The sequence below is a fragment of the Panthera pardus genome, unplaced genomic scaffold, assembly GCF_024362965.1.
Source record: "Panthera pardus isolate Hobbes unplaced genomic scaffold, ASM2436296v1 HiC_scaffold_2, whole genome shotgun sequence".
Lineage (NCBI taxonomy): Eukaryota > Metazoa > Chordata > Mammalia > Carnivora > Felidae > Panthera > Panthera pardus.
In genome coordinates this window covers 106258021-106282673 of record NW_026526765.1, presented here as the reverse complement: position 1 = coordinate 106282673, position 24653 = coordinate 106258021, and the positions used below count along the sequence as shown (strand labels likewise).

At 35.7% G+C, this 24653-nt stretch overlaps 1 protein-coding gene across 1 annotated transcript in view; it reads right to left on the bottom strand.

Annotated features, from left to right (window-relative positions):
* Nucleotides 1–24653, bottom strand: part of CENPK (centromere protein K) — a 36540-nt gene that overhangs the window by 11389 nt on the left and 498 nt on the right. The window contains exons 2-6 of the mRNA XM_053907331.1: nt 23987–24041; nt 17705–17855; nt 15579–15635; nt 11999–12071; nt 8335–8381 (exon numbers count right to left, since the gene is read on the bottom strand). Of these exons, the coding sequence (XP_053763306.1) occupies nt 8335–8381; nt 11999–12071; nt 15579–15635; nt 17705–17821 (294 nt within the window). The 5' untranslated portion in view covers nt 17822–17855; nt 23987–24041. The remainder of the gene's footprint in view (nt 1–8334; nt 8382–11998; nt 12072–15578; nt 15636–17704; nt 17856–23986; nt 24042–24653) is intronic.

The following is a 24653-nucleotide window of genomic DNA, read 5'->3' as shown; positions in this document are numbered from 1 at the left end:
TAAATAAACATTAAAAAAAAAAATTAAACTCTTGGGACCACACCAAAATAAAAATTTTTGCACCAAGAAACCATCAACAAAACAAAAAGGCAACCTACTGAATGGGAGAAGATATTTGCCAATGATATATCTGATAAGGGGTTCAAATCTAACTATGTAAAGAACTTATACAACACAATGTCAACAAAAATAAATAATCCAATTAAAACTGAGCAGAGGACCTGAACAATCATTTTTCCAAAAAGGACATACAGATAGCCAACAGACACATGAAAAGATGCTCAATATCACTAATCATCAGGGAAATGCAAATTAAAACAATTCACTACACACCTGTCAGAATGGCTAAAGTCAAAAACACACGAAATAACAAATGTTGGTAAGGATGTGGAGAAAAACCCTTATGCACTATTGGTAGGAATGCAAATTGATGCAGCCACTGTGGGAAACAGTATGGAAATTCCTCAAAAAATTAAAATTAGAATTTCCACATAATCCAGTAATTCCACTACTGGGTATTTACCTAAAGAAAACAAAAACATTAATTTGAAAAGACACATGCATCCCTATGTTTACTGTAGCATTATTTACAATAGCCAAGACATGAAAACAACTCAAGTGCCCTTCAATAGACAATTGGATAAAAAAGATACGGGGCACCTGGGTGGCTCAGTCAGTTAAGCATCAGACTTCAGCTCAGGTCATGATCTCATGGTTCGTGGGGTCAAGCCCCATGTTGGGTTCTGTGCTGACAGTTCAGAGCCTGGAGCCTGCTTCAGATTCTGTGTCTTCCTCCCTCTCTGCCCCTCCCCCACTCATGCTCTGTCTCTATCTCTCTCAAAAATAAATAAATATCAAAAAATTTAAAAACAAAAAACAAAAAAGAAGACATGGTACAATCTGTACTATGGACTATTAGTCATAAACAAAGAATGACATCTTACCATATGATTTCACTCATGTGGAATTTAAGAAACAAAGGAACAAAGAAAAAAAAGGATATAGATAACAAATATAGATAACATATTGGGTTTCCAGAGGGGAGGTGGATGGAAGGATAGGGAAAACAGATAAAAGGGATTAAGGGTACACTTATTTTGATAAGCCCTAAGAAATGTATAGAATTGTTGAATCATTATATTGTATACATGAAACTAATATAATACCCTATGCTTAAATCAATGTAATTTATTATATCAACAGACTAAAAAGAATTCATCTTCCCTATGAATTCAGAAAAAATAAATGACAAAATTCAATAATAATTTATGATTTTAGAAAAGACTTTATAACTTGTAACAGAAGGTAATTTCCGGGGCACCTGGGCAGTTCAGTCTTTTAAATGTCCAACTCACTGTCATGAGATCAGACCCTGAGTCGGGCTTTGTGCTGACCATTGGGTCTGCTTAAGATTCTTTCTCCCTCTCCCTCTGCCCCTTCCAAGTTCATGCTAACATGCACAAACGTGCTCACTCTCTCTCTCTCTCAAAAAAAAAAAAAAAAAAAAAAAAAAAAAGAAGGTAATGTCTGCAAGGGCATCTATGAAAAACCTACTGCTAACACCACACTTAATGATGAAAAAGAGAATGCTTGCCACTAAGGTCAGGGACAAGGCAAAAATGTCCATTCCTACCACTTTTGTTATATTACTGTAAGTCCTAGAGCAGTACAGTAAGCCAAGGAAAACATAAAAGGCATCCAGATGGAAAGGAATAAATACACATGCCTCTGATCTCAGATGACATGACTAGCTATGTAGAAAATCTCAGCACACCTACAAAAAGGCTACTAGAATAAATGGGTTTATCATACTCACTAATAGAAGACCAATATATAAATATTAATTTTATTTGTATATACCAGCAATAAATAATTGACAATTGAAAAAAGAATACCAGTTTAATAGCACTAAAAATACAAAATGCTAAAGGGATGAATTTGACAAAAATGCATAAGACCTGCAAATCTCTGTTACAATTTATTAAATTGTTTTTAAAAATTATGAACTGGGATGGGGCACCTGGGTGGCTCAGTTGGTTGAGTGTCCGACTTCAGCTCAGGTCATGATCTCGTAGTTTGTGAGTTCGAACCCCACATTGGGCTCTGTACTGCCAGCTCGGAGCCTGGAGCCTGCTTCGGATTCTGTGTCTCCCCCTCTCTCTGCCCCTTCCCTGCGGACACTCTGTCTCTTTCGGTCTCTCAATAATAAATAAACATTAAAAAATAATTTTTTTTAATTAAAAAAAAATCATGAATTGGGACACCTGGCTGGCTCAGTCGGTAGTGCATGAGACTCTTGATCCTGGGGTCATGAGTTCAAGCCTTCTATTGAAGGAGAGTTGCTTAAAAAAAATTAAAATAAAAAAAAATCAAGAATTAATATTGAAATTTGTCACATTCTTTCTGAATTCATGAGATGATTAAAAGCCTTTTTTTCTTTTTTAGCTTTTAATATAGTGAATTATAAAACACTGATGATATAAATCTTAAAAATGCTAAACAAATGGAGACCTAAATAAATGCAGAGATCATACAGGGCTCCTGGATCTGAATTGAGACTCAGTATGCTAAAGATGTCAATGTTCCTCAAATTAAACTACAGAATCAGGGAAATCTCAGTCAAAATTATGGGACAGAATGACCAGCCAACTCTAATTTATAGGAAAATATAAAACAGTTCTGATAAAGAACAAAGATAGAAAATCCCTCCCATTTTACTTCAAGATTTATTATAAATCTTAAGTAAATAAAACAATGTTGTCTTCAAAAAAAAATTATTTATTTATTTTGAGAAAGAGAGAGAGCACACAAGTGGGGAAAAGGGGCAGAGGGAAAGAGAGAACCTCATGCAGGCTCCCTGTTCAGGGTGGAGCCCAATGTTGGGCTCGATCCCACGACCCTGGGATCCTGACCTAAGTCGAAATCAAAACCTGAACTGACACTGAACTGACTGACTCAAACACCCCTAAAACAATGTGGTATTGACCTAAAGACAGAAGACACACAGAAAAAAAAGAAGAGAAATAACCACAGAATGAAGAATAAATGTGGAGTCTAGAAATAGATCCATATATGCCATCAATTAATTTTCAATAAACATGCAAAGGAAATTCAAAAAATAAAATATAATTTTCTTAACAATTTGTTCCAGAACACCCACAATTAGTATTCATATGAAAGAAAATACAACCTTATCAGTAACTAATTCCATATAAAAACATGAATACCAAATGGATTATAAATGTGAAACTTAAAAAATTTTAAAGAAAACATTCAAAAAAAATGTTTGTGACCTTAAGTTGGGCAAATTTTTTTTAAGATTTTATTTTTGGGGCCCATGGGTGGATCACTCAGTTAAGCATCTGACTCTTGATTTTGGCTCAGGTCATGATCTCATGGTCGTGGGATCAAGCCTTGTGTTGGGCTCTGCATCGTGACCATGGAGCCTGCTTTGCATTCTCTCTCTCTCCCTCTCTCTCTCTTTGAAAAAAAATAGACTTAAAAAGAAAAAAAAAAATATTTTATTTTTTAAGTAATCTCTACACCCAACATGGGGCTTGAACTCACAACCTCAACACCAAGAGTCACATGCTTTTCTTATTGAGCCAGACAGGTGCCGTTGTGCAAATATTTCTTATATTTATTTAAGCACAAACCTTAAAAAAAAAAAACTGATAAAATGGAGGTAATCACAGTATGCCTGTCTTCAGGATAGGCCCCTGGTGGACTCCTGAAGGATGACCTCTGAGGTCTTGTAATATTATACCTGATAAAAGTGTTTATGTAGGGGTGTCTGGTTGGTTCAGTCAGTAGAGCATGTGACCCTTGATGTCAGGGTCATGAGGTCAAGCCCCACTTGGGAATGAAGCCTATTTTTTAAAAAAAGGGTTTATGTATGCCTGGAACCTTAGGTCACTTGGTACCAGTTTTATTAAAGAGTCTATTCCAATCATGTGATTTATGGTGAATGCAATTGTGGTCTAAATGGCTGAAGTCCAAGTAGCTGAAGTCAGTCAAGGAAGCCCCACATGCATAGTGACTGACTCCGGATAAAAAACCCTGGACAACAAAGCTTAGGTGAACTTCCCTGTTTGACCACACTTTGCACATTTTGTCACATTCAGCTGCAAGGAGAACTAAACACATCCATGCAACTCCATTAGATAAGGACTCCTATAAACTTAGTCCATGTGTGTTTTCCCTTTGCTCATTTTAATCTGTGTCTTCTCACGGAAATAAACTGTAACCATGAGTACAATAGCTTTTCTGTGTTCTGTGAGCCCATTTAGCAAATCATCAGACCTGACAGTGGTCTTGGGGAAAACCCTGACACAACTGGCAACACAAGTGGGATTTGCTATAATGACCCTACCTCACCAAAACACAATGGAAGCACTATGTGGGAAAAAGAAGGTTAATGGGGCAGGGAATGATGAATCTGATGCCTAATGTTTATACCAAGTCAACAAAGATAGAAGACAACAGCCACAGTGATCAATAACTGCAAGCAGGGGTGCCTGGGGGGCTCGGTCGGTTAAGTGTCCAACTTTGGCTCAGGTCATGATCTCACGGTTTGAGAGTTCGAGCCCTGCATCAGGCTCTGTGCTGACAGGTCAGAGTGTGGAGCTGGCTTTGGATTCTCTGTCTCCCTCTCTCTCTGCCCCTCCCCCACTCACACTCTGTCTCTGTCTCAAAAATAAATAAACATTAAAAAAATAATAATTGCAGGCAGAAGTAGTCAATGAAATTTAGAAATAACAGAAAAAATTCTCAGACACTTGGCTAACTGCATGTATAAGGAAATACAAAATAATGAGAAACAAGCTAAATATTCAAGCCCTTTGTTCTTTTTATCTGTAACAATTAAAATGAAAGCAGAGTGTTAAGGCCAAGGCTGGTACTGTATCTAGTTTGGATTTCAGTCAGTTCAAACCAGAACTGCTAGCCTTAGGGCTACTACCAAAGGGAAAATTATGGTGGACCATTAGGCCATGTGTCATTTTTTTTTTCATGATATTGAAAATTTGGTGACTCTTCTCAATATGAAAAAGAAATATTATCTTTCATTCTGGGAAAATGTTCATGTATTATTTATTATTTCTTCACTTCCATTTTTTAAAAATATTATTTATTTATTTTTGAAAGAGAGAGAGAGAGAGAGAGAGAGATGGCACAAATACAAGTGGGGGAGGTGCAGAGAAAGAGGGAGAGAGAGAATCCCAAGCAGGCTCTGCACTACCAGCACAGAGCCCAATGTGGGGCTCAAACTCCTGAACTAGGAGATCATGACTTGAGTTAAAATCAAGAGTCTATGGCTTAACTGACTGAGTCACCTGGGCACGCCCCCCCTCCATTTGTTTTTGTGGTTTTTTTTAATTTGGAACTTCTACTGGTTGTATTTTGTACTTCTGAGTTGATAAGATAGTTCTATTATTCCAATTTTCCTTTTTTTGCCATCCTTACTCTGTAGATTTCCATGCCTATAATCACCAACCTTTTTGTATTTATTTCAGGTATGTTTTCATTTACAAAGGCTCTTGTTCTCTGCTTGGTTCTTTTCTTTTTTACTGTTTATTTCTTTAATTTTTTTTTATTTATTGAGAGAGAGACAGAGCACAAGTGGGGCAGGGGCAGAGAGAGGGAGGGAGACACAGCATCTGAAGCAGGCTCCAGGCTCTGAGCTGTCAGCACAGAGCCTGATGCAGGGCTCAAACTCACAAACCATGAGATCATGACCTGAGCCGAAGTCGGACACTTAACTGATGAAGCCAGCCAGGCGCCCCAATGTTTATTTATTTTTGAGAGAAAGAGCATCCACGAGGGAGAGGCAAAGAAAGAGAGAGAGAGGGGGACAGAGGATCTGAAACAGGCTCCGTGCTGACAGCAGAGAGTCCGAGGAGGGCTCAGACCACGAGCTATGAGATCATGACCTACGCCAACTGAGCCAGCTAGGCACCTCTCTGATTGGTCATTTTATTATTTATTTATTTATTTTTAATTTTTTTAAATGTTTATTTATTTTTGAGAGAAAGAGAGTGTGAGCGGGAGAGGGGCAAAGATAGAAGGAGACACAGAATCTGAAGCAGGCTTCAGGCTCTGAGCTGTCAGCACAGAGCCCAACATGGGGCTCAAACTCACAGACAGCAAGATCATGACTGGAGATGTAGTCAGTCGCTTAACCTACTGAGCCACCCAGGCAGCCCTGACTGGTCTTTTTAAAAACAACTTCACTGGGGTACCTGGGTAGCTCAGTTGGTTAAGCATCCAACTTCAGCTCAAGTCATTATCTCATGGTTTGTTAGTTCAAGCCCCAAGTCCAGCTCTTTGCTGACAGCTGCTTCAGATTCTGTTGTCTCACTCTCCCTCTGTCCCTTACCTGCTCAGGCTCTGTCTCTGTCTCAGAAGTAGATAGATAGATAGATAGATAGATAGATAGATAGATAGATTGATAGATAGATAGAGCTTGAGATATAATTCACATACCATAAAGTTTACTAATTTAAAGTATATAATTCAATAATGTGTAGTATTTTCATAAAGTTGTGTAACCATCACCACAATCTACTTTAGAACATTTTCATCATCCCAAAAGGAAACCTGTTAGCAGTACATATTAGCAGTCACTCACTATTTGCTCTACAATCACCTAGCCTTAATCAATAAGCAACAACCTACTTTCTGTCTCTATGGATTTGCCTATTATGGACATTTCATATAAATGGAATCATATAATATGTAATCCTTTGTAACTAGCTTCTTTCATTTAGCATAATGTTTTTCAAGATATACCTATATTATGGCATATCAGTACTTCAGTTCTTATTAGACAAAAAATATGTCATTGTACAGATATCACAATTTATTTATCTATTCATCAGTTGATGAACATTTGGGTTATTTCCTCTTTTTGGCCATTAAGAAAATTATTGCTATGGGGGCGCATGGGTGGCTTAGTCGGTTAAGCATCCAACTTGAGCTCAGGTCATGATTTCATGGTTCATGGGTTTGAGTCCCACATCGGGCTCTGTGCTGACAGCTCAAGCCTGGAGCCTGCTTCGAATTCTGTGTTTCCTCTCTCTCTGCTCTTCCCCCACTCACATTCTGTCCCTCTCTCAAAAATAAGTAACATTAAAAAATTAAAAATAAAAAAGAAAAATGTTGCTATGAACATTCATGTTTAAGTTTTTGTGTGGACACAAACTTATTTTCCTTTTTCTTAGGTGTATACCTCGGAGTGAAAGTACTGGTTTGACTAGTAACTTTCACCTTCTGAGGAACTACCAGGCTGCTTTCCAAAGTGGATGTAGCATTTTACATTCCCACCAGCAGTTCGTCAGTGTTCTAATTTCTCCATATCTTCACCAATACTTGTTATTGCCTGTCTTTTGATTATAGCCATGTTTAGGGGTGTGAAGTAATCCTTTTTTAAGTTAGCATTCTGTTATTTTTTTAATCAAAAAAATTCTTTATCTCTCTTTTAAAGAAATCTTGTTTCTAGCTACATACTTGAACCCTGAATACTGCAGTACCAGGTTCCTTCAAAACCTGGTTTTTCTCAATTCTGTAGGGCAGATAATCTCTTTAAATTTTTTTTTTTTAATGTTTATTTATTTTTGAGAGACAGAGAGAGAGAAACAGAGCATGGGTAGGGGAGGGGCAGAGAGAGAGAGAGGAAGACACAGAATCCGAAGCAGGCTCCAGGCTCCAAGCCATCAGCACAGAGCCTGACGCGGGGCTCGAACACACAAGCCGTGAGATCATGACCTGAGCCGAAGTCAGACACTCAACTGACTAAGCCACCCAGGTGCCCCTTTTTAAATTTTTTTTAAAATGTTTATTTACAGATAATCTCTTTTTTCATCACTATTTCTATCTCTAGACACACTGATACTTATTTCTTTCCATGCACTACATCCTTATTTAAAATTCTTGTTTGCTTCTATCTTCTTTCCTATACTTTGACTTAATGGACTTACACTTAAAGTCTTTATTGACATGTATATTATGTTTTGAGGACATACATATATTAGGATCATCTAACTATGTTTAATGTTTTTGCTTTTATTATGAAGAGTTTAATCAAGTGACAATTAAGCACAACCATGAAGTTTACATATTAAACACTAATTTTAAACACAGTTCTAATATACAAATTGGTGATACAAAATTCAAATTATTTAAAATATTCTGTTCAACAGACATAATTAAAATCAAAATAAAAAAATTAATATGGCTTTAAAGTGGTTTCATTCTGCTTCTGATGTCATGAACTTACCCCAAATACTTCTAGTTATAAGTTAATTAGGGTTACTACCAATTCCTTAAGTTACTTACCTCTTCTTCTCCTAATGTTACTAGAACTTCTTCATTCAGAGGAACTACTGCAGAAAAAAAAAAGGCCAAAATTATATACATGCTGAGTTAACTCTCAAATATAAAGAATTTGATTTTGTGGCTTCTAAGATATCTCTTTCTCTTTCCTTAATTAACACCTTTACGTATATAATCAATACATAATTTTAGACAATATATATAACCAATATATAATTTTAGACAAACATGACATTTATACATTTTTGGGTTTTGTTTTCTAAATCCTCAAAAACAAAATTGGTTAAGCGTCCAACTCTTGACTTAAGCTCAGGTCATGATCTCATGCTTCTTGAGATCATGCCCCGTGTCAGGCTATGCACTGAAAGCACAAAGCCTACTTGGGATTTTCTCTCCCCCTCGCTCTCTCTCTGCCCCTCCCTCACTCAGGCTCACTCTCTCTCTCTCTCTCAAAATAAACTTAAAAAAATTAATAATCTATACTGTTTCCCTAAATATATCTCTCTGTAATTATATGATCCTATGCACGTATATGTACATTATCTACACACACACATGCAAGGGTTATTCATTTTGTTATTGTTGGTTTTATGAGAAGGGGATATCATACACATTATTCTTATTTTTACTCAACAAAAACCCCATGGAAATCGTTTCTATCCTGATGTAAGTCTAATCCATAATTTTTAATCACTCCATAATATTCCACAGGGTGAATATACCAAAGTGTATTGAGTAATATCAGTACTGATGAAACATTAACTTTGAACCTAACTTTTAGCCACAAAAAACAATGACTGTAGCATTTCTAAATTTATGTCTTTATGTACTAGTGCTTTCATTTGGGGAGGATAAATTCTCAGAAATGGAACTCCATAGAAGGAAAAGCATATTTTGAATTTTAATATAGAATACCAGATTCTTTTCTAAAAACTTACTATTAGCAATAAGAAACAGCAAAAGATACAATAAACTCTTCTACAATTTTTTGCCAGTTCATGAGTATCAACTAACATTTCATTTTAATTTTGTATAGCAAAATTTAATCCTTATATTTAGAAAAGTTCAACCTTTGTACTTTAAGTTTACCTTTCCTAATAAAGTACTATTTAAAATTTCTCTAATAATATGCTACTGAAAACTTTCTAATCTATCTACTATTCTACAGGGTCTTCTGACAGGAAAGAGCTTACGACACATGCTTCATAGGACATATATTAGAACTGATTACTGGCAGCCCCAGGATGGCTCCCAAATCATTTCAATAAATGCAATGAGAAGGATTTTAAGAATGTAAAGTTAATAATCTCCCTCTTGTCCACTGTGGCCATGAGTAGTATTTCAATATTGATTCACATAATTATTTAAGCCCATACAATATATAGCAGCTTCTAAGAATATAAAGATATTTTAAATCCTTTCAGTGGGGCAGTCTATGGGACTGGCAACCTTAAGCAAAGTGGTTATTTGACCTGTGGATCAGCCTGTGTGTTTGGTGTTACCAGTACAAAATGTGCACATAAGGGATGATGATAAGAAAAACAAAAATAGAAAATTCCCTGATATATAGCATCAAAATGAATGAAATACTTTGGAATAAATTTAACCTAGGAGGCAAAAGACTGTGATGAAAACTACAAAACTACAAAGCAGCACAGCACGGAGCCTGCTTCCGATCCTGTCTCTTTCTCTCTCTGCACCTCACCTGCTCACACTCTCTCTCTCAAAAATAAATAGACATTAAAAAAAAAATCTTGAACAAGATGTAAGAAAGACTATTATAATAAACTAGTGGATTGGTAATGAAGGCCTAAAGTAAATGTGTGGCAGTAGGGTTCAATATTTCATGATTGGCTATATGCAATACATGAAAAAAGAAGAACCTAGAAGGACTCTTAAGTTTATATCTGATCAAATAAATTCCATTCAATGGATCAGAGAATGGAGATCAATTCATAAATCTCAGGTATCTATAGAATATTTTGGAAAAAACTAGAAAGTAGAGAGATACGTTAGTGTGATGTTACAAATAAGTCTGGCTTGGATACATAGATTTGGAAGCTGTTACGAAAATTGTGTCCTCCTCCCCACCAAAATTCATATTTTGAAGTTCTAATCCTCAGTACCTTAAAATGTGCCTGTATTTGGAACTGGGTCTTTAAAAATGTGATTCTGTTAAAATGAGATCATTAGGGTGAGCCCTATTCCATTACGACTGGCATCTTTATAGAAAGAGATTAGGATACAGACAGGCGACCATGTGAAGACACAGGGAGAAGATGACCATCTACAAGCCAAAAAGAGAGGCTTCTGAAGAAACCAACCTTGCCAACACCTTGATCTTGGACTTCTAGCCTCCAGAATTGTGAAAAAATTAATTTCTTTTGTGTAAGCAACCCAGTCCATAGAACTTTGTTATGGCAGCCCTAGCAAACTTATACAGAAGTCATTAACACAGGTATAACATAAAAACAAAAGCAGAAAATATAATCCTGGAGTAGCATGTAGAGTAGGAAGTTAAAATTGCTGAGCACAGCCCTCCAAAAAAATAGCAAATTTTAACAGCAGAGTATGAACAGTGTTTGAGATGCTCAATATAATGCTGAGGAGGCAATAAAATATAGTTTAATGCAAATTAAAAAATAGATTATATATGTACATATCAAGTGCTAAAATTAAAAAAGACTACCATGTGATAATAAAGATGTGGAACAGTGGTGGGCATGAATATAGTAGTTAAAACCAAGAATGTAGATGAAATTATCTAGAATGAGAATGAATAGAAGAATCCCAACAACTGGGATAGAGAACAGTAAGCCTACAAAGGAGACTAAAAAGGGAAGTGGGAGGAGCTAAAGGAAAGGTGGCAAATGGGCAGGAGAAAGAAGGGAGATGTTAAAAGAAAGAGGATGCAATCCATATAGAATATCAAATACACACACATATGTGGCACAGAGAAAAGTAAGCTTTCCTAATAAAAAAAGATCTCCTCGCTGGGTATTTTAACTGCAGATATTTAAGCCATTTTCTATTTCTTGACTAAAGGCAAATATATAGCTGGTCCCCATTGGACAGGTCACAAGGCAACATACAATCCATGTGGCCCTTATATAAATAAGTATCTAAAATAACTTTTCTCTTCCACTAGGTATGTTTCATTCATTAAGAAACAATTTACAGGGGTGCCTGGGTGGCTCAGTCGGTTAGGCATCCGGCTTCGGCTCAGGTCATGATCTCATGGTCCATGAGTTCAAGCCCCGCGTCGGGCTCTGTGCTGACAGCTCAGAGCCTGGAGCCTGTTTCGGATTCTGTGTCTCCCTCTCTCTCTGCCCCTCCCCTGTTCATGCTCTGTCTCTCTCTGTCTCAAAAATAAATAAACGTTAAAAAAAAAAAAAAAAAAAAGAAACAATTTACAGTTTCTATTGCATGTGTGGCATAGTATCTATGATGATCAAATGATGGTTATTATAAGGTCTCCATAATTTAAGATTATTATATCAAACAAATATATTCATCTATAATACCAAAATAAGCACAAAATAATGTATACAAATGAAAGAAAAGTTTAGGCAATTTCAACAAGGCTAGATAGACCTTGAAATTATCCTTAAATTAATTTGCCATTAATTTGTTTAAAAAAATATAAACCTAAAAATAAGAATCTTACTTTCAGGATTTTCTTTCTGCCATTGACTGAGTTCAGCAGTCAAACATTTCACTTGCATAATTAATAATGAAAGCTATAAAAAAAAAATCATAAAACAAAGTCATTTCTTACAGAATAGTTATAGATATTCATGAAAGTGTAGACATTCTTAATACTTTAACACAAATTCCTAACATAAATGGCTAACATAAGAGCCATCCAAATTATAAAAAACTGACACTCCAAACACAATCCTGCTTTAAACCATACTAATTATAGCTCAAGTCTTAAAAAGTTTTCAATTCTACTTTACCACTCAACCTATAATAAAAGGACCTAACCATATTACTTTTATTTCTTAAGTACTACTATAAAGATATAGGGGCACCTGTCTGGCTCAGTCAGTGGAGCATGGGACTCTTGACCCTGGGGTTGTGAATTTGAGCCCCATGATGGGTACAGAGATTACTTAAAAATAAAATCTTGGGGTGCCTGGGTGGCTCAGTCGGTTAAGCGTCCGACTTCGGCTCAGGTCACGATCTCAGGTCACGATCTCACAGTCCGTGAGTTCGAGCCCCACGTTGGGCTCTGGGCTGATGGCTCAGAGCCTGGAGCCTGCTTCCGATTCTGTGTCTCCCTCTCTCTCTCTGCCCCTCCCCCATTCATGCTCTGTCTCTCTCTGTCTCAAAAATAAATAAAAACGTTAAAAAAAAATTTAAAAAAAAAATAAAATCTTTAAGAACATAAGATGGTATTTCTTGCCAATAATTTTTAGACACACTTGCTTTAGGGGCACCTAGTTTTAGGGGCACCTAACACAAAGTAGGACAACATATGTTCTAATTATTAATAAGGTATCTTAATTGCCATTATTCACTAGCTGGCTCCATCCATAGTGCATGCAACTTTTATCTTGGGGTCATGAGTTTGAACCCCATGGTGGGAGTAGGGTTTACTTTAAAAAAGATAAATTTGCTTTAAAGATGCTCTTTAAAATTAATACGTATGCAGATAAGAGTAAACAAAGCAAGCCTGAGATTATTTAAAGGTTTGCTTTCAAAGTTGGCTCTTGACTGGCATCTGGAACTTGTTATTTGAGATCATTCCCACCAACCTGTTAAGAGTGACTCATTGTGTCTAAACTGTTTTTGTAAGGAATATGACTGAAGCTGAACACCTGCTTTCCTTCTGGAAGTCTGGTATTTTGATAACTGCTAGGCAGAGGGTGTCTATGTGACTAGCTCTCACAAAACACCTTGGTCGCTGAGTCTAATGAGGTTCCATGGCAGAAAACATTTCACACAGTCACAACTCCTTGGGGGAATTAAGCATATCTTGGATGACTCCAATAAAAGAGGACTCCTGAAAGCTTGTATCTGGTTTCCTCTGGACCTCACCCCATGGTCCTTTTCACTTTGCTGATTTTACTCTGTATCCTTTAACATAGTATATCTCAGCCATGAATATAGTACACACTGAGTTTTGTGAGTCCTCCTATGAGTTACTGTGAGTCCTGTGAATTACTCCTGAAAGTAATCTGGGGAACCCTCAACACAATAGGAGAAGATATATTTTTTAAGTTTATTTATTTATTTTTGAGAGAGAGAGAGGGAGAGACAATCCCTAGCTGGCTCCACACTGTCAGTGCAGAACCCAACACAGGGCTCAAGCTTACGAATTGTGAGATCATGGCCTGAGCCGAAATCAAGAGTCGAATGCGTAACCAAGTGAACCACCCAGGTGCCCCAAAAGGAGAAGATATTTTGTGGATCCCTCAGATAATGTTATTATTGACTATCTCAGGATCCTGATTCTTTACAACTATATAAGCACTTCCACCAAAATCAGTGTTTGTTTGGTTCACCGCACAAAAAATCATTCAGGAAACTTACAGGTCCAATCCCTAGTGATTCTGATTCACTAGGTCTCAATTTCTACGATATAAGAACCACGTTTCCCAAGAAAACCAGATGATAGTTTATTTACTGTATAATGCTGTTTCAAATACAATATTCAGTTTTATACTTTATAACAGAACTCTGCATTTATTGATAAATGCAAAATTTTTAAAATAAAAGATGGCTTAATTCTTGATCAGAAATTTTTACATGGAAGACCTGACCTGATATGATAGGCACTTCCAAAAGTGACACATTAGTTTTTCCTTCTTTTTCTATCTCTCTTACTCTCATTTTTATTCAGTATTATTATGCTCATAGATTTTTATTTTTATTATTGTTATAATCAATCAAGGCCATTATTCCTTTTCAAATGATATCAAATTTGGTGTTTTTGTGAACAGTGCCTAAATCTTTATTTTTCATAATCTATATTTTTTTCAAATTAGTTTTACACTGAATGACACAAAAGGAAACTTAAATTACTAATAGTTCACATGTAAGCTTGATTATAATCTGAATGAAAAATAAGTAGGAAGAAAAAGGCCTTCAAAAAAGCTTCTGTATTACATCTCGCTCTGTGAAACGGCTCTGCTTCTGACTTCAATTGTCTGCTGCTCTAATAGGCCATGAAGCGCATGAACCCCCAACTGCAGCTTACTGGTGGCAGGCAGACACACACACACACACACACACACACACACACACACACACACACACCTTCCTCACCTGCTGCCCTTGTAACAAAATGAACTGGTTTTTAAAAGTAAAGTGCATGATTTGGAACTCAGGAGTACTTTCAATTAGTTCTTACACTTTCTGACATGCTCCTACAAGTTTTAGAAAACTTTCTTTAGAATCATTTGTATATTTGACTTTGTTCTTTAGAATTATCACTAAAACTTCTAATTTTTTATAATCAAATACATCTAAGTTTTCTTTTATAATTTCTTGGTTTCTACTTTTAGCCAAGAAGTTTCTCCTGTCCCTAGATGGCACAAATAGTCTCCTAACTTTTCTTCTAAGACTTCTATGGCAATCTATCTAGAATATATGTTTATGTAATGAAAGACAAAGCTCCAATTTTATTTTCTTCCAAACGGATAACTAGTTGTACCACTATTACTTATTAACAATTCATCTTTTTCCACAAATGGGCACTATCATCTTTGTCATATTTTAAATTCTTAATCTGTTGCATTCTTCCTTTGGTATATTCCTAAACCAATTCTTTAGGGCTCTATTAAAATAGATATCTTAATCTTTGTTTAAGCATCAGTGAAGTCAGTTAAGGTTCTACACATATAGTAAAAAAAAAAAGAAAACAAACTGGCTACTGTACCTAACACAAAGTAGGACAACATGTATTCTAATTATTAATAAGGTATATTAATTGCAATTATTCACTCAACAGTTAAATATATGTGTAACTGTTAAGAGATAAATAATAAAGAAAATATTCCTTATTTAAATATATTTATTTAGAGTAAATATATATAGTAAATACAATATATTTATAATAGTTCATTCAAAAAGTATTTAGAATACTTCTCTTAAATCAGAAAGAATATTTTCCAAATGATTAAGCATATGGGTATCAACAAAGCTATTATATGTGGGTTAATATAGACAAATGATATTCTTATCCAAAACACAATACATTAAACTTAACTATTTTTAGGAAGAAAAAAAAGAATTCATACCTGAGCATTTGAATCAGTGAGTGTCTCAGTTCCAACAAGTGATAATTTTTTCTGACACTTCATTTAAAAAGTAAATAAAACAACAAAACAAAGCAAGTAAATAAAAATGATTCACATACTATATATAACCTTTTATATATAACAAACAATTCCCTTTCTTTTATATCAATGTAATAGTATACAAATATCTGATTTAAGAGAAGAGTTTAAGTTCCTCACTTAAAAAAAAATGTTTATTTACTTATTTGAGAGAGATTGTATGCATGAGCCAGAGAGGGGAGGGAGAGAGAGAGAGAGACAGAGAGACAGAGACAGAGACAGAGACAGAGACAGAGAGAGAATCCGAAGCAGGCTCAGGGCTCAACGTCATGATCAATCACAGTATCATGACCTAAGCCAATATCAACAGTCCGAGGTTTAACCAACTGAGTCACCCAGGCACCTCAAGTTCCTGATTTTACAGGCAAGAGGATCATGAAGGCACCCAAACAGGTCTCACGGTCAATATATCAAAAGTAAAAGGGGATATTAGATATTCTATATTCTGTATAGAATGAAATAATGAGCATAAGAAATAAGGACAAAAAAATACAAACATAGCTAGGGTAAATTAGAAGCTAGGTAACGGGAAAATAGGAAATAAGAGAACAAGAAGGAAAGCACCATAGAAAAATAACAAGAGATAAGAAAATGGTTAAGATCATAGGAAAATAAAGCCTTCAGGAGACATCATTTTTGTTCCATTCAAAAAAGATCTACAACTATTACCAGTGATTATATGATTGAAAATATGGGTAATTTAAATTTTACTTGTGTACTTATTTCTAGTTGCAGTATCTTTTAAAAAAATTATTTTTAAATTCAAATTTCTATACTGAAAAAATGTCAAAAGCATAAAAAGGAATTATTTAAATTATCTTGAAAATACACTATTATCAGAGTACCAAGGATTTACATTAAAAAATAATTTTAGAAAAGAAAAAAGGGGACAAAAAACAAATAATAACCCGCCTTAATCTAAAATCTTACTGCAAAGAATGGGATAAGAAAAGTTTGCGGCCTGTTTCACACATTATGCTATTTTGAGTAGAAAAACCTTTTACCAACACACAGTAGTGTACCAGAAGTGATGCTCACTAACTCAACATTTCAAAGACAACATTTTCTATATTAATTCATGTTTTCACCCAAACTCCATAATTATGTGTCCTCACCACTTCTCTACTCTCTATCTTAGGAAATAACCTGACCAACCTCCTAGTGGCCCAAACCAGAAACCTGAAAGTATTCATAATCTCCCTCCATTTCACAACAATTAAGTTCCACTCATTTTGGCCCTATCTCCTTAGTATCTCCTAAATCCTTCTTCTATATGCAGTGATAGGATATGGCCCTTCAGTACTTCTTATCAGGATTAGTAAGTACTAGAGCCTCCTAAATGCTTCGTCTATCTGCAGTCTCAGTCTTCTATATTCCATTGTCTTCAAAACAACCAAGCAATTTTCCCAAACTGCATCTTTTCCCAAAGATTCATGTTTATAATCCTTTAATTGCTCCCCACAGTACAAACTCAACAAAATCCTTCATGTTCTTGCTCCTAGTTATATTTCCAGCCTCACTCCACAGGTCAACCTCCTCCGAATTTACGAAGCCATAATATTCTACCTAAGGTTTTCTAAACTCTTCCAACCTTACATATTTTGTTCCTTCTACTTTATATACCTCTCCTACTTTCAGAAGCTAATTTCTATTTATCCTTTAAAAGTGAATTCAGTTATTGCTGCCTTTAGAAAACTATCCTTGACCCTTTCTATCTAGGTTTACTACTCGTTTTAAGTAGTCTTTGTATTTCCACCACAATACTTCTAACATAAAAGCAATGGTCTCTATTACATGACAATCTCCTTGAGGGCAGGGATTGCCATAATTTTTTCTCTTTCTAGAGCTCACCTGGCATAAAGTTTCTTGAATAAATGCTTACAGGTTTAAAAGCTATATAAATTTTTACTGTATAATATAACAGCTTTCAGGACCCAACATAATTATTTTTCTTAAGTCTATTATTGAAATGGAAAGAAATCTTATAGTAATTAATATATATATCACTTTGACCTCTTGGTACTTACTTCTTCCATGTCTTTCCACATTTCGTCACATTCCTTAATAAGTTCTTCTTCAGCATTTGTAACATCTTCCATATCTGTACTACTATCTGGGTCTAGATCTTGCTGATTCACTGACATGTGCCTTGTGATTTTTTTAGCCTTATAAGAAAAACTGAAGTAAAAATATTTATTCATTTAACAATAATTTCTTGAACACCTATCACCTGCCAGATAGTAAGCTAGGAACTAAACATGTAAGAGTGAACAAAATGGGCAAAAATCCTTCTCCCTACCATGGAACTTATATTCTAGTTAAAATAAAGAGACAATAAACCAGTTATATAAGTGGAAGTATATATAATATATATATCAATTTATAAGTGGAAATAATTTTATAAGTGGAAATAATTTATAAGGAAAGCAAGACAGGGAATAAAATAGGACATGCTTGGGTAGGGGTAATGTAATTTCACATAATGTGGTCATTTAAGGTCATTGAGAAGTTAACGATTGAGCAAAAAACATGAAGGAGATAAGAAAGTGAGACATGGGGATATTTAGAGGAAGAGGCTCCAGGCAGGGAATTGCAAGTACAAAGGCCCTGGGGCAGGAGTATGATGGTCATGTTCCTAGAGCAGTAAAGCAGCCAGTGTGATTGGAGCAAAGTAAGGCAGAGAATACAAGATGAGTTTGAGAGATTTAGGAATTAGATTATGTGGGCTTTCTAGGCTATTTTAAGGACTTCAGCTGAGATGATAAACAATTAAAGGGTTTTCAATGGAAAAATGACATAAGTTGAATTATATTTTAACAGCACAACTCTGGTTAACAACAGGCAATAAGGACAGAAACAGGAAAGTCAGTTAGAAAGCTATTGTAATGATCCAAGCAACTTTTGTTATTAAAAAAGTTTAGGTAAGCAAATGGAAAGATGGAGCTGCCAGTTGGGTACTGAGATAGTGAAGACAGTGGAAGAAACAGAAGCAGCTAGATATGAGAAGGTAATGATTAAAAATTCAATTTTGTACTTGCTAAATATAAGGTGTCTATTAGTGCAGATGCTGATTAAGCAACTGAATGTACATGTATGGAGTTCAAGGGAAAGTTTTGAGCTAGAATTTGAGTCATCACCATACAAGATATGTAAAGCCACAAGGCTAGGTGAGATCACAAGAGCAAGAGCGTACAGACAGAAATGAGAAGAGGTCCAGACCTGGAAAGAATAATAAACAGGAACCACTGAAAGAGTCTGAGAAGGAGCGCTCAATAATAAGGTGAAAAGAAAATTAAGAGTATGATATAACCTGAAATTCAAAGTAAGAAAGTATTAAAGAAAGGAGTGATGAAGTATCAAATACCAGAGATAGGTCAAGTATGATAAAAACAGAACTGACAATTTACTTAGTAATATGGATAGAGGACTGTATTTTCCAAAAAGAGTCACAGCCATATTTCAGGTTATTATTCCCTGTCCAGAGGCAGAGACTATTTATCCTCATCATGAACCTGAGTATGACTTTCTAACTGCCTTTATGAATAGAATATAATGGAAGTGACTTCCAAAACTAAGTCATAAAAGGCCATAGCACTTACACCTCTGTCTCAGAACATTCACCCTTATAAACCAGCAACCATGCTGTGAAGAAGCCTGGTACAAATGTTTGTTTATTTGTTTGTTTGTTTTTTAATGTTTTTGAGAACAAGTGAGCACGTGTGAACGGGGAGGGGCAGAGAGAGAGAGAGAGACAGACAGACAGACAGAGGATCTGAAGTAGGCTCCCCCCGACAGCAGAGAGCGCAGAGTGGGGCTCGAATTCACAAACTGGGAGATCATGACCTGAGCTGAAGTCAGACGCTTAACTGACTGAGCCACCCAGGCACCCTAAACTGGCACAAATGAAGAGACTAAAGGTGAAGCCCACAGAAAGGAACTGAGGTTCCTAGCCAAAAGCTAGCATCAACAATTAGACATGCACATGAACATTCTGATGATTCAGCCCTCAGACTTTGAGACTTCTAGACAAGGGCATAGACATTGCAGAGCAATTGACAAGTTGTCCTACTATATCCTGTCTGAATTCTTGATGCAAAGAACTGCTGAACATAATAAACCTCTAAGTCTTAGGATAATTTATCACAATTTCAATGGAATAAATACACAAAACTGGAGGCCTTTATAAAGGAGTTTCAGTAGAATGGTGGGAGTAAAAGCATGAATGGAGTATATTCAAGAGAGAACAGAAGGCAAGGAACTCTACATACCTAGTAATATAAAATATTTTCAACAATTTTTTTCTCTAAAGGAAAACAGCCGGAGGGTGATATGGGGTCAAGAAAGACTTTTTTTTAAGCCAGGAGAAAACAGAGCACTTAAATGACACAGAAGGAAATATTGCAGGAGTCGCAAGAGAAAAAGAATGGAATTTAATACCTAAGTAGAGAGACTGATTTAAGATAGAAGTCTATATAGGGGCACCTGGGTGGCTCAGTTAGTTAAGCGTCTGACTTTGGCTCAGGTCATGATATCACAGTTCGTGGGTTTGAGCCCCATATTGGACTCTGTGCTGACAGCTTAGAGCCTGGAGCCTGTTTTGGATTCTGTGTCTCCCTCTCTCTCTGCCTCTCTCTCTCAAAAATAAACATTAAAGAAAAGAGATAGAAGTATACATAGTTCATCCATTTTAATGGAAATGTAGGAGGATTGCAAGCAGGTGAGTAGATGTGTTGATAGGATTTTATGGAAGTTCTATTTGGACTGCTTCTCTTTTCTCAGGGAAATGTTAACTAAGGTCATCAGCTGTGAATGAGAATGGGGAAAAGCACAGGAGGTTTAAGAAATACATTAAGAGGGGCGCCTAGGTGGCTCTGTTGGTTAAGCATCCAACTTCAGCTCAGGTCATGATCTCACAGTTCCTGAGATCGAGCCCCACATCAGGCTCTGTGCTCACAACTCAAAGCCTGGAGCCTGCTTCAGATTCTGTGTCCCCCTCTCTCTCTGCCCCATCCCCACTCATGCTCTGTCTCTATCTCTGTCTTAAAGTAAATAAAACATTAAAAAAAAAGAAATACATTAAGAAATGTATGAAACAGTGGCACCTGGGTGGCTCAGTTGGTTAACCATCTGACTTTGGCTCAGGTCATGATCTCATAGCTCGTGAGTTCGAGCCCCCATTGGGCTCCAGCTCAGAGCCTGGAGCCTGCTTCAGATTCTGTGTCTCCCTCTCTCTGCCCCTCCTCAGCTCATGCTCTGTCTCTCTCTCTCTCTCAAAAATACATAAACATTCAACGTTTATAGCAGCACTCTCAACAATAGCCAAATTATGGAAAGAGCCTAAATGTCCATCAACTGATGAATGGATAAAGAAATTGTGATTTATATACACAATGGAGTACTACGTGGCAATGAGAAAGAATGAAATATGGCCCTTTGCAGCAACATGGATGGAAGTGGAGAGTGTTATGCTAAGTGAAATAAGCCATACAGAGAAAGACAGATACCATATGGTTTCACTCTTATGTGGATCCTGAGACTTAACAGAAACCCATGGGGGAGGGGAAGGGAAAAAAAAAAGAGGTTAGCGTGGAAGAGAGCCAAAGCATAAGAGACTCTTAAAAACTGAGAACAAACTGAGGGTTGATGGGGGGTGGGAGGGAGGGGAGGGTGGGTGATGGGTATTGAGGAGGGCACCTTTTGGGATGAGCACTGGGTGTTGTATGGAAACCAATTTGACAATAAACTTCATATATTGAAAAAAATAAATAAATAAAATAAAATAAAATAAACACATAAACATTTAAAAAAATTTTTTTTAATGTATGAAATAGATATATAAGAGAACAGGAGAGGATAAAATAGTAGGATAACTTGAGATTAAATGTCCACTTGAGACTATTAAATACCCACTAGCGAATATGTCATTAATTTAAAATGGAATTAGAACATGGTTATATATTTTCTTCTATAGTGTAGCAGCATAGGTACAAAGACCAAGTGAAAAAATGACAGTCTTTGACGTATGACCACAGGAATGAGTAACTACTAGAAGATAGAAAATATAATCACTAAAGAAAAAGAGGTCAAGAAAAAGGGAGGCCATATGTGGATATTAAAATCACCATGAAGTATGACAGTAGTGCTGCAGAGGGCTGCAGTGAGCCAGAAGCTAAAAATCTTCAAGAAATGAAGGAGCATGATATAATCTTGCTAGATGACCGCTGCAAGGAGTGGTAGGTAGTAGTAGACTGTGATGGCATGAAATGCAAAGTTGAGACAATTTTAAGGAAATAGACAGACCAAAAAAGAAAAAAGATGTCTACCCCACAACACTAAATGCAAACCAGAACAGCTCACTCCCCCAAAACACTTTTATTCATAAGAAACTTAAGTTTTATACTACTTAATCAAGGTCTCATCAAGAGAGATTTTGAAGAAACTTGGGGAGATACACCATGTTCAGAAATCAAATGACTCCATACTGTAAAGATGTTAATTCCTCCTAAGTTGATCTATTGAATCTTAATCAAAATTCTAAAAGTATTTGGGATGCCTGGATGGGCTCAGTTGGTTAAGTGTCTTACTTGATTTTGGCTCAGGTCATGATTTCATGGTTCATGAGTTTGAGCCCTGCATTGGGATCTGTGCTGACAGCTCAGTGCATGCTTGGGATTCTCTCTCTCCCTCTCTCTCTGTCTCTCACTCTCAAAATAAATAAATAAATAAACTTAAAAAAAAAAAGTTCTAAAAGTTTCTATTTTTGTGGCACTTGACAAGCAAATTCTAAACTTTATATGGAAGGGCAAGGGCCAAAAAACAGCCAAGACCCTCATAAAGAAGATGAGAAAACTTGCCTTACCACACATTAAACTTATTAAAAAACTATACTAATTTTTATAGCGTGGAATTAGCACATGGATAAGCAAACTGAACAGTGGAACATAAACACATAAAAGCCTTTCTGGATTCACAGATTTATGGACCTATGATATAGAACACAGGTGGCAATGCAAATTAAGGGGATATAAGAACAATCCAAATAGGAGCATATTTTATAAACTATATTGCATTTTTTCCCCAGGTATAATTTGGTCCTTCATAGAACTTCCTCATTTTTTTTTAACTAACTGCAGAGTATTTGGGTGGAGGGGAGGGAAAAGGTGGGTTAAGCCTAGATATACACCTCAATCTTTACATGATCCCTACATCCCTCAAAAATTCCAGAAACAGAAATGATAAAGCAGAACATAAAGAAAACATGGAGACATTTTTTTTGCTTGGATTGGGAAAGCATTTCTAACAAAACTAAATAAAATCTTCATAAATTTTTTAAAAATTCTGCAGGTACAAAGATATCATTAAAAAATTAAAAAATAATCTAACACCTCCTTACTAAGACACCACACTGTATTTTCTCTCACTGCACTGAGTAATAAACCCAAGTTCTTCAATATCCCACCCCCCAAAAAAAGCTAAAATGTAAAACCTCAAAATTTAAAGAAAATATTTGTAATATACATGGCACTCAAGACCTAATTTTCTTAATGTATAATGAATGCCTACAAATATGAAAAAAAAATCCAATAACCAACCATAAAAAAGAAAACTAATTTAAAAAAGTGATCACCATAAAAGTCAGGATATCAATGCTTTTGGAGGGAGAGAAGAAGGCAGGAGAAAGAACTTTGATTAGGATGGGCCAAATGAGAAACTTTTGGGATGATTATCAAAGTTTTATTTCTTGATCTACATGGTGATAAAGGTGCTCACCTTATAATAATTTATGGAATTTACATTTATTTTTATATGTTTTTTTGATATCTATATTTTACTTTGCAATAAAAAGCTAAATAACAGAAACAATCCAAGAGAAATGAGCAAAGGACAAAAATGGGAAATTTAAAAAAATGAGAAATATCCTTTATATATAGAAAAATGCATTTTTAACCTTACTTATAAGTCATAAAAATGAAAATTAAACAAGAGTTATTTTTCATCCGGACTAGCAATAATGAAAAATTTAATAACAAACAATAATGAGAAGAATATAGAACAAGAGGCATACACTATTCACAAGAGGCATGCGCTGTTCATAAACTAATCACTTTGTAAGATAATAAACAATAGCCATTAAAATTTTAAATACATTTAACTTCTGACCCAGAAATTCTATTCCTAGGAATAATACTATAGATAGATATATTTGCTTTAGTCTACACAGGAATGCTTACTACAGCATTACTCAAAAAAACTTTGTGTGAACTCTACGATCAAACTGTCTAGGTTTAAATCCCGGCTTCAATACTTACAAGCTGTGTGACCTTGGGCAAGGCACTTAAACTGTCTCTGCCTCGGTTTCCTTACCTGTAAAATGAAGACAATAACATTACCCCATAAAGTTGTTATGACAATTAAATGAGTTAGTATATACAAAGTTCTTAGAACTGTGCTTAGCATATGAAGTTGTATCATTACTAGCTATTAACATTACTATTAACAATCTGAAGTCAGCTAGTAAAAGACTAGTTAAATACCTTCAGCCATGTACAAAAATGTTTACACTGTTTATGTTATGGGTAAGGCTTTATATCAAAAGTAGGCTATTAGTAAAGCTTTGGGGAGGATCATCCTAAGTTGTAGGGTGATTTTCCAGTGAAGAGGGGGGATGTGCCCCTAACCACTCTGCTCACCCCTTGTTCAAAGGTCAACTATATAGTGTTGTATATGAATTATATACCTCAGTTTTAAAAGAGGGGGGAAGACAGTAAATGTTATGTGGTTTTTACCACAATAAGTTTTTCCCTTTTTTAATTATTTATTTATTTATTTATTTATTTATTTATTTATTTATTTATTTATTTATTTATTTATTTTTAAAGAAGAGAGCTGTCGAGAAGGCGGCTAAGACATGAAAGCGCAGACCAGGACGATGGCAGCAGGGGGAATGATCCTACCATGTATCCTTGGGTTTCTTGG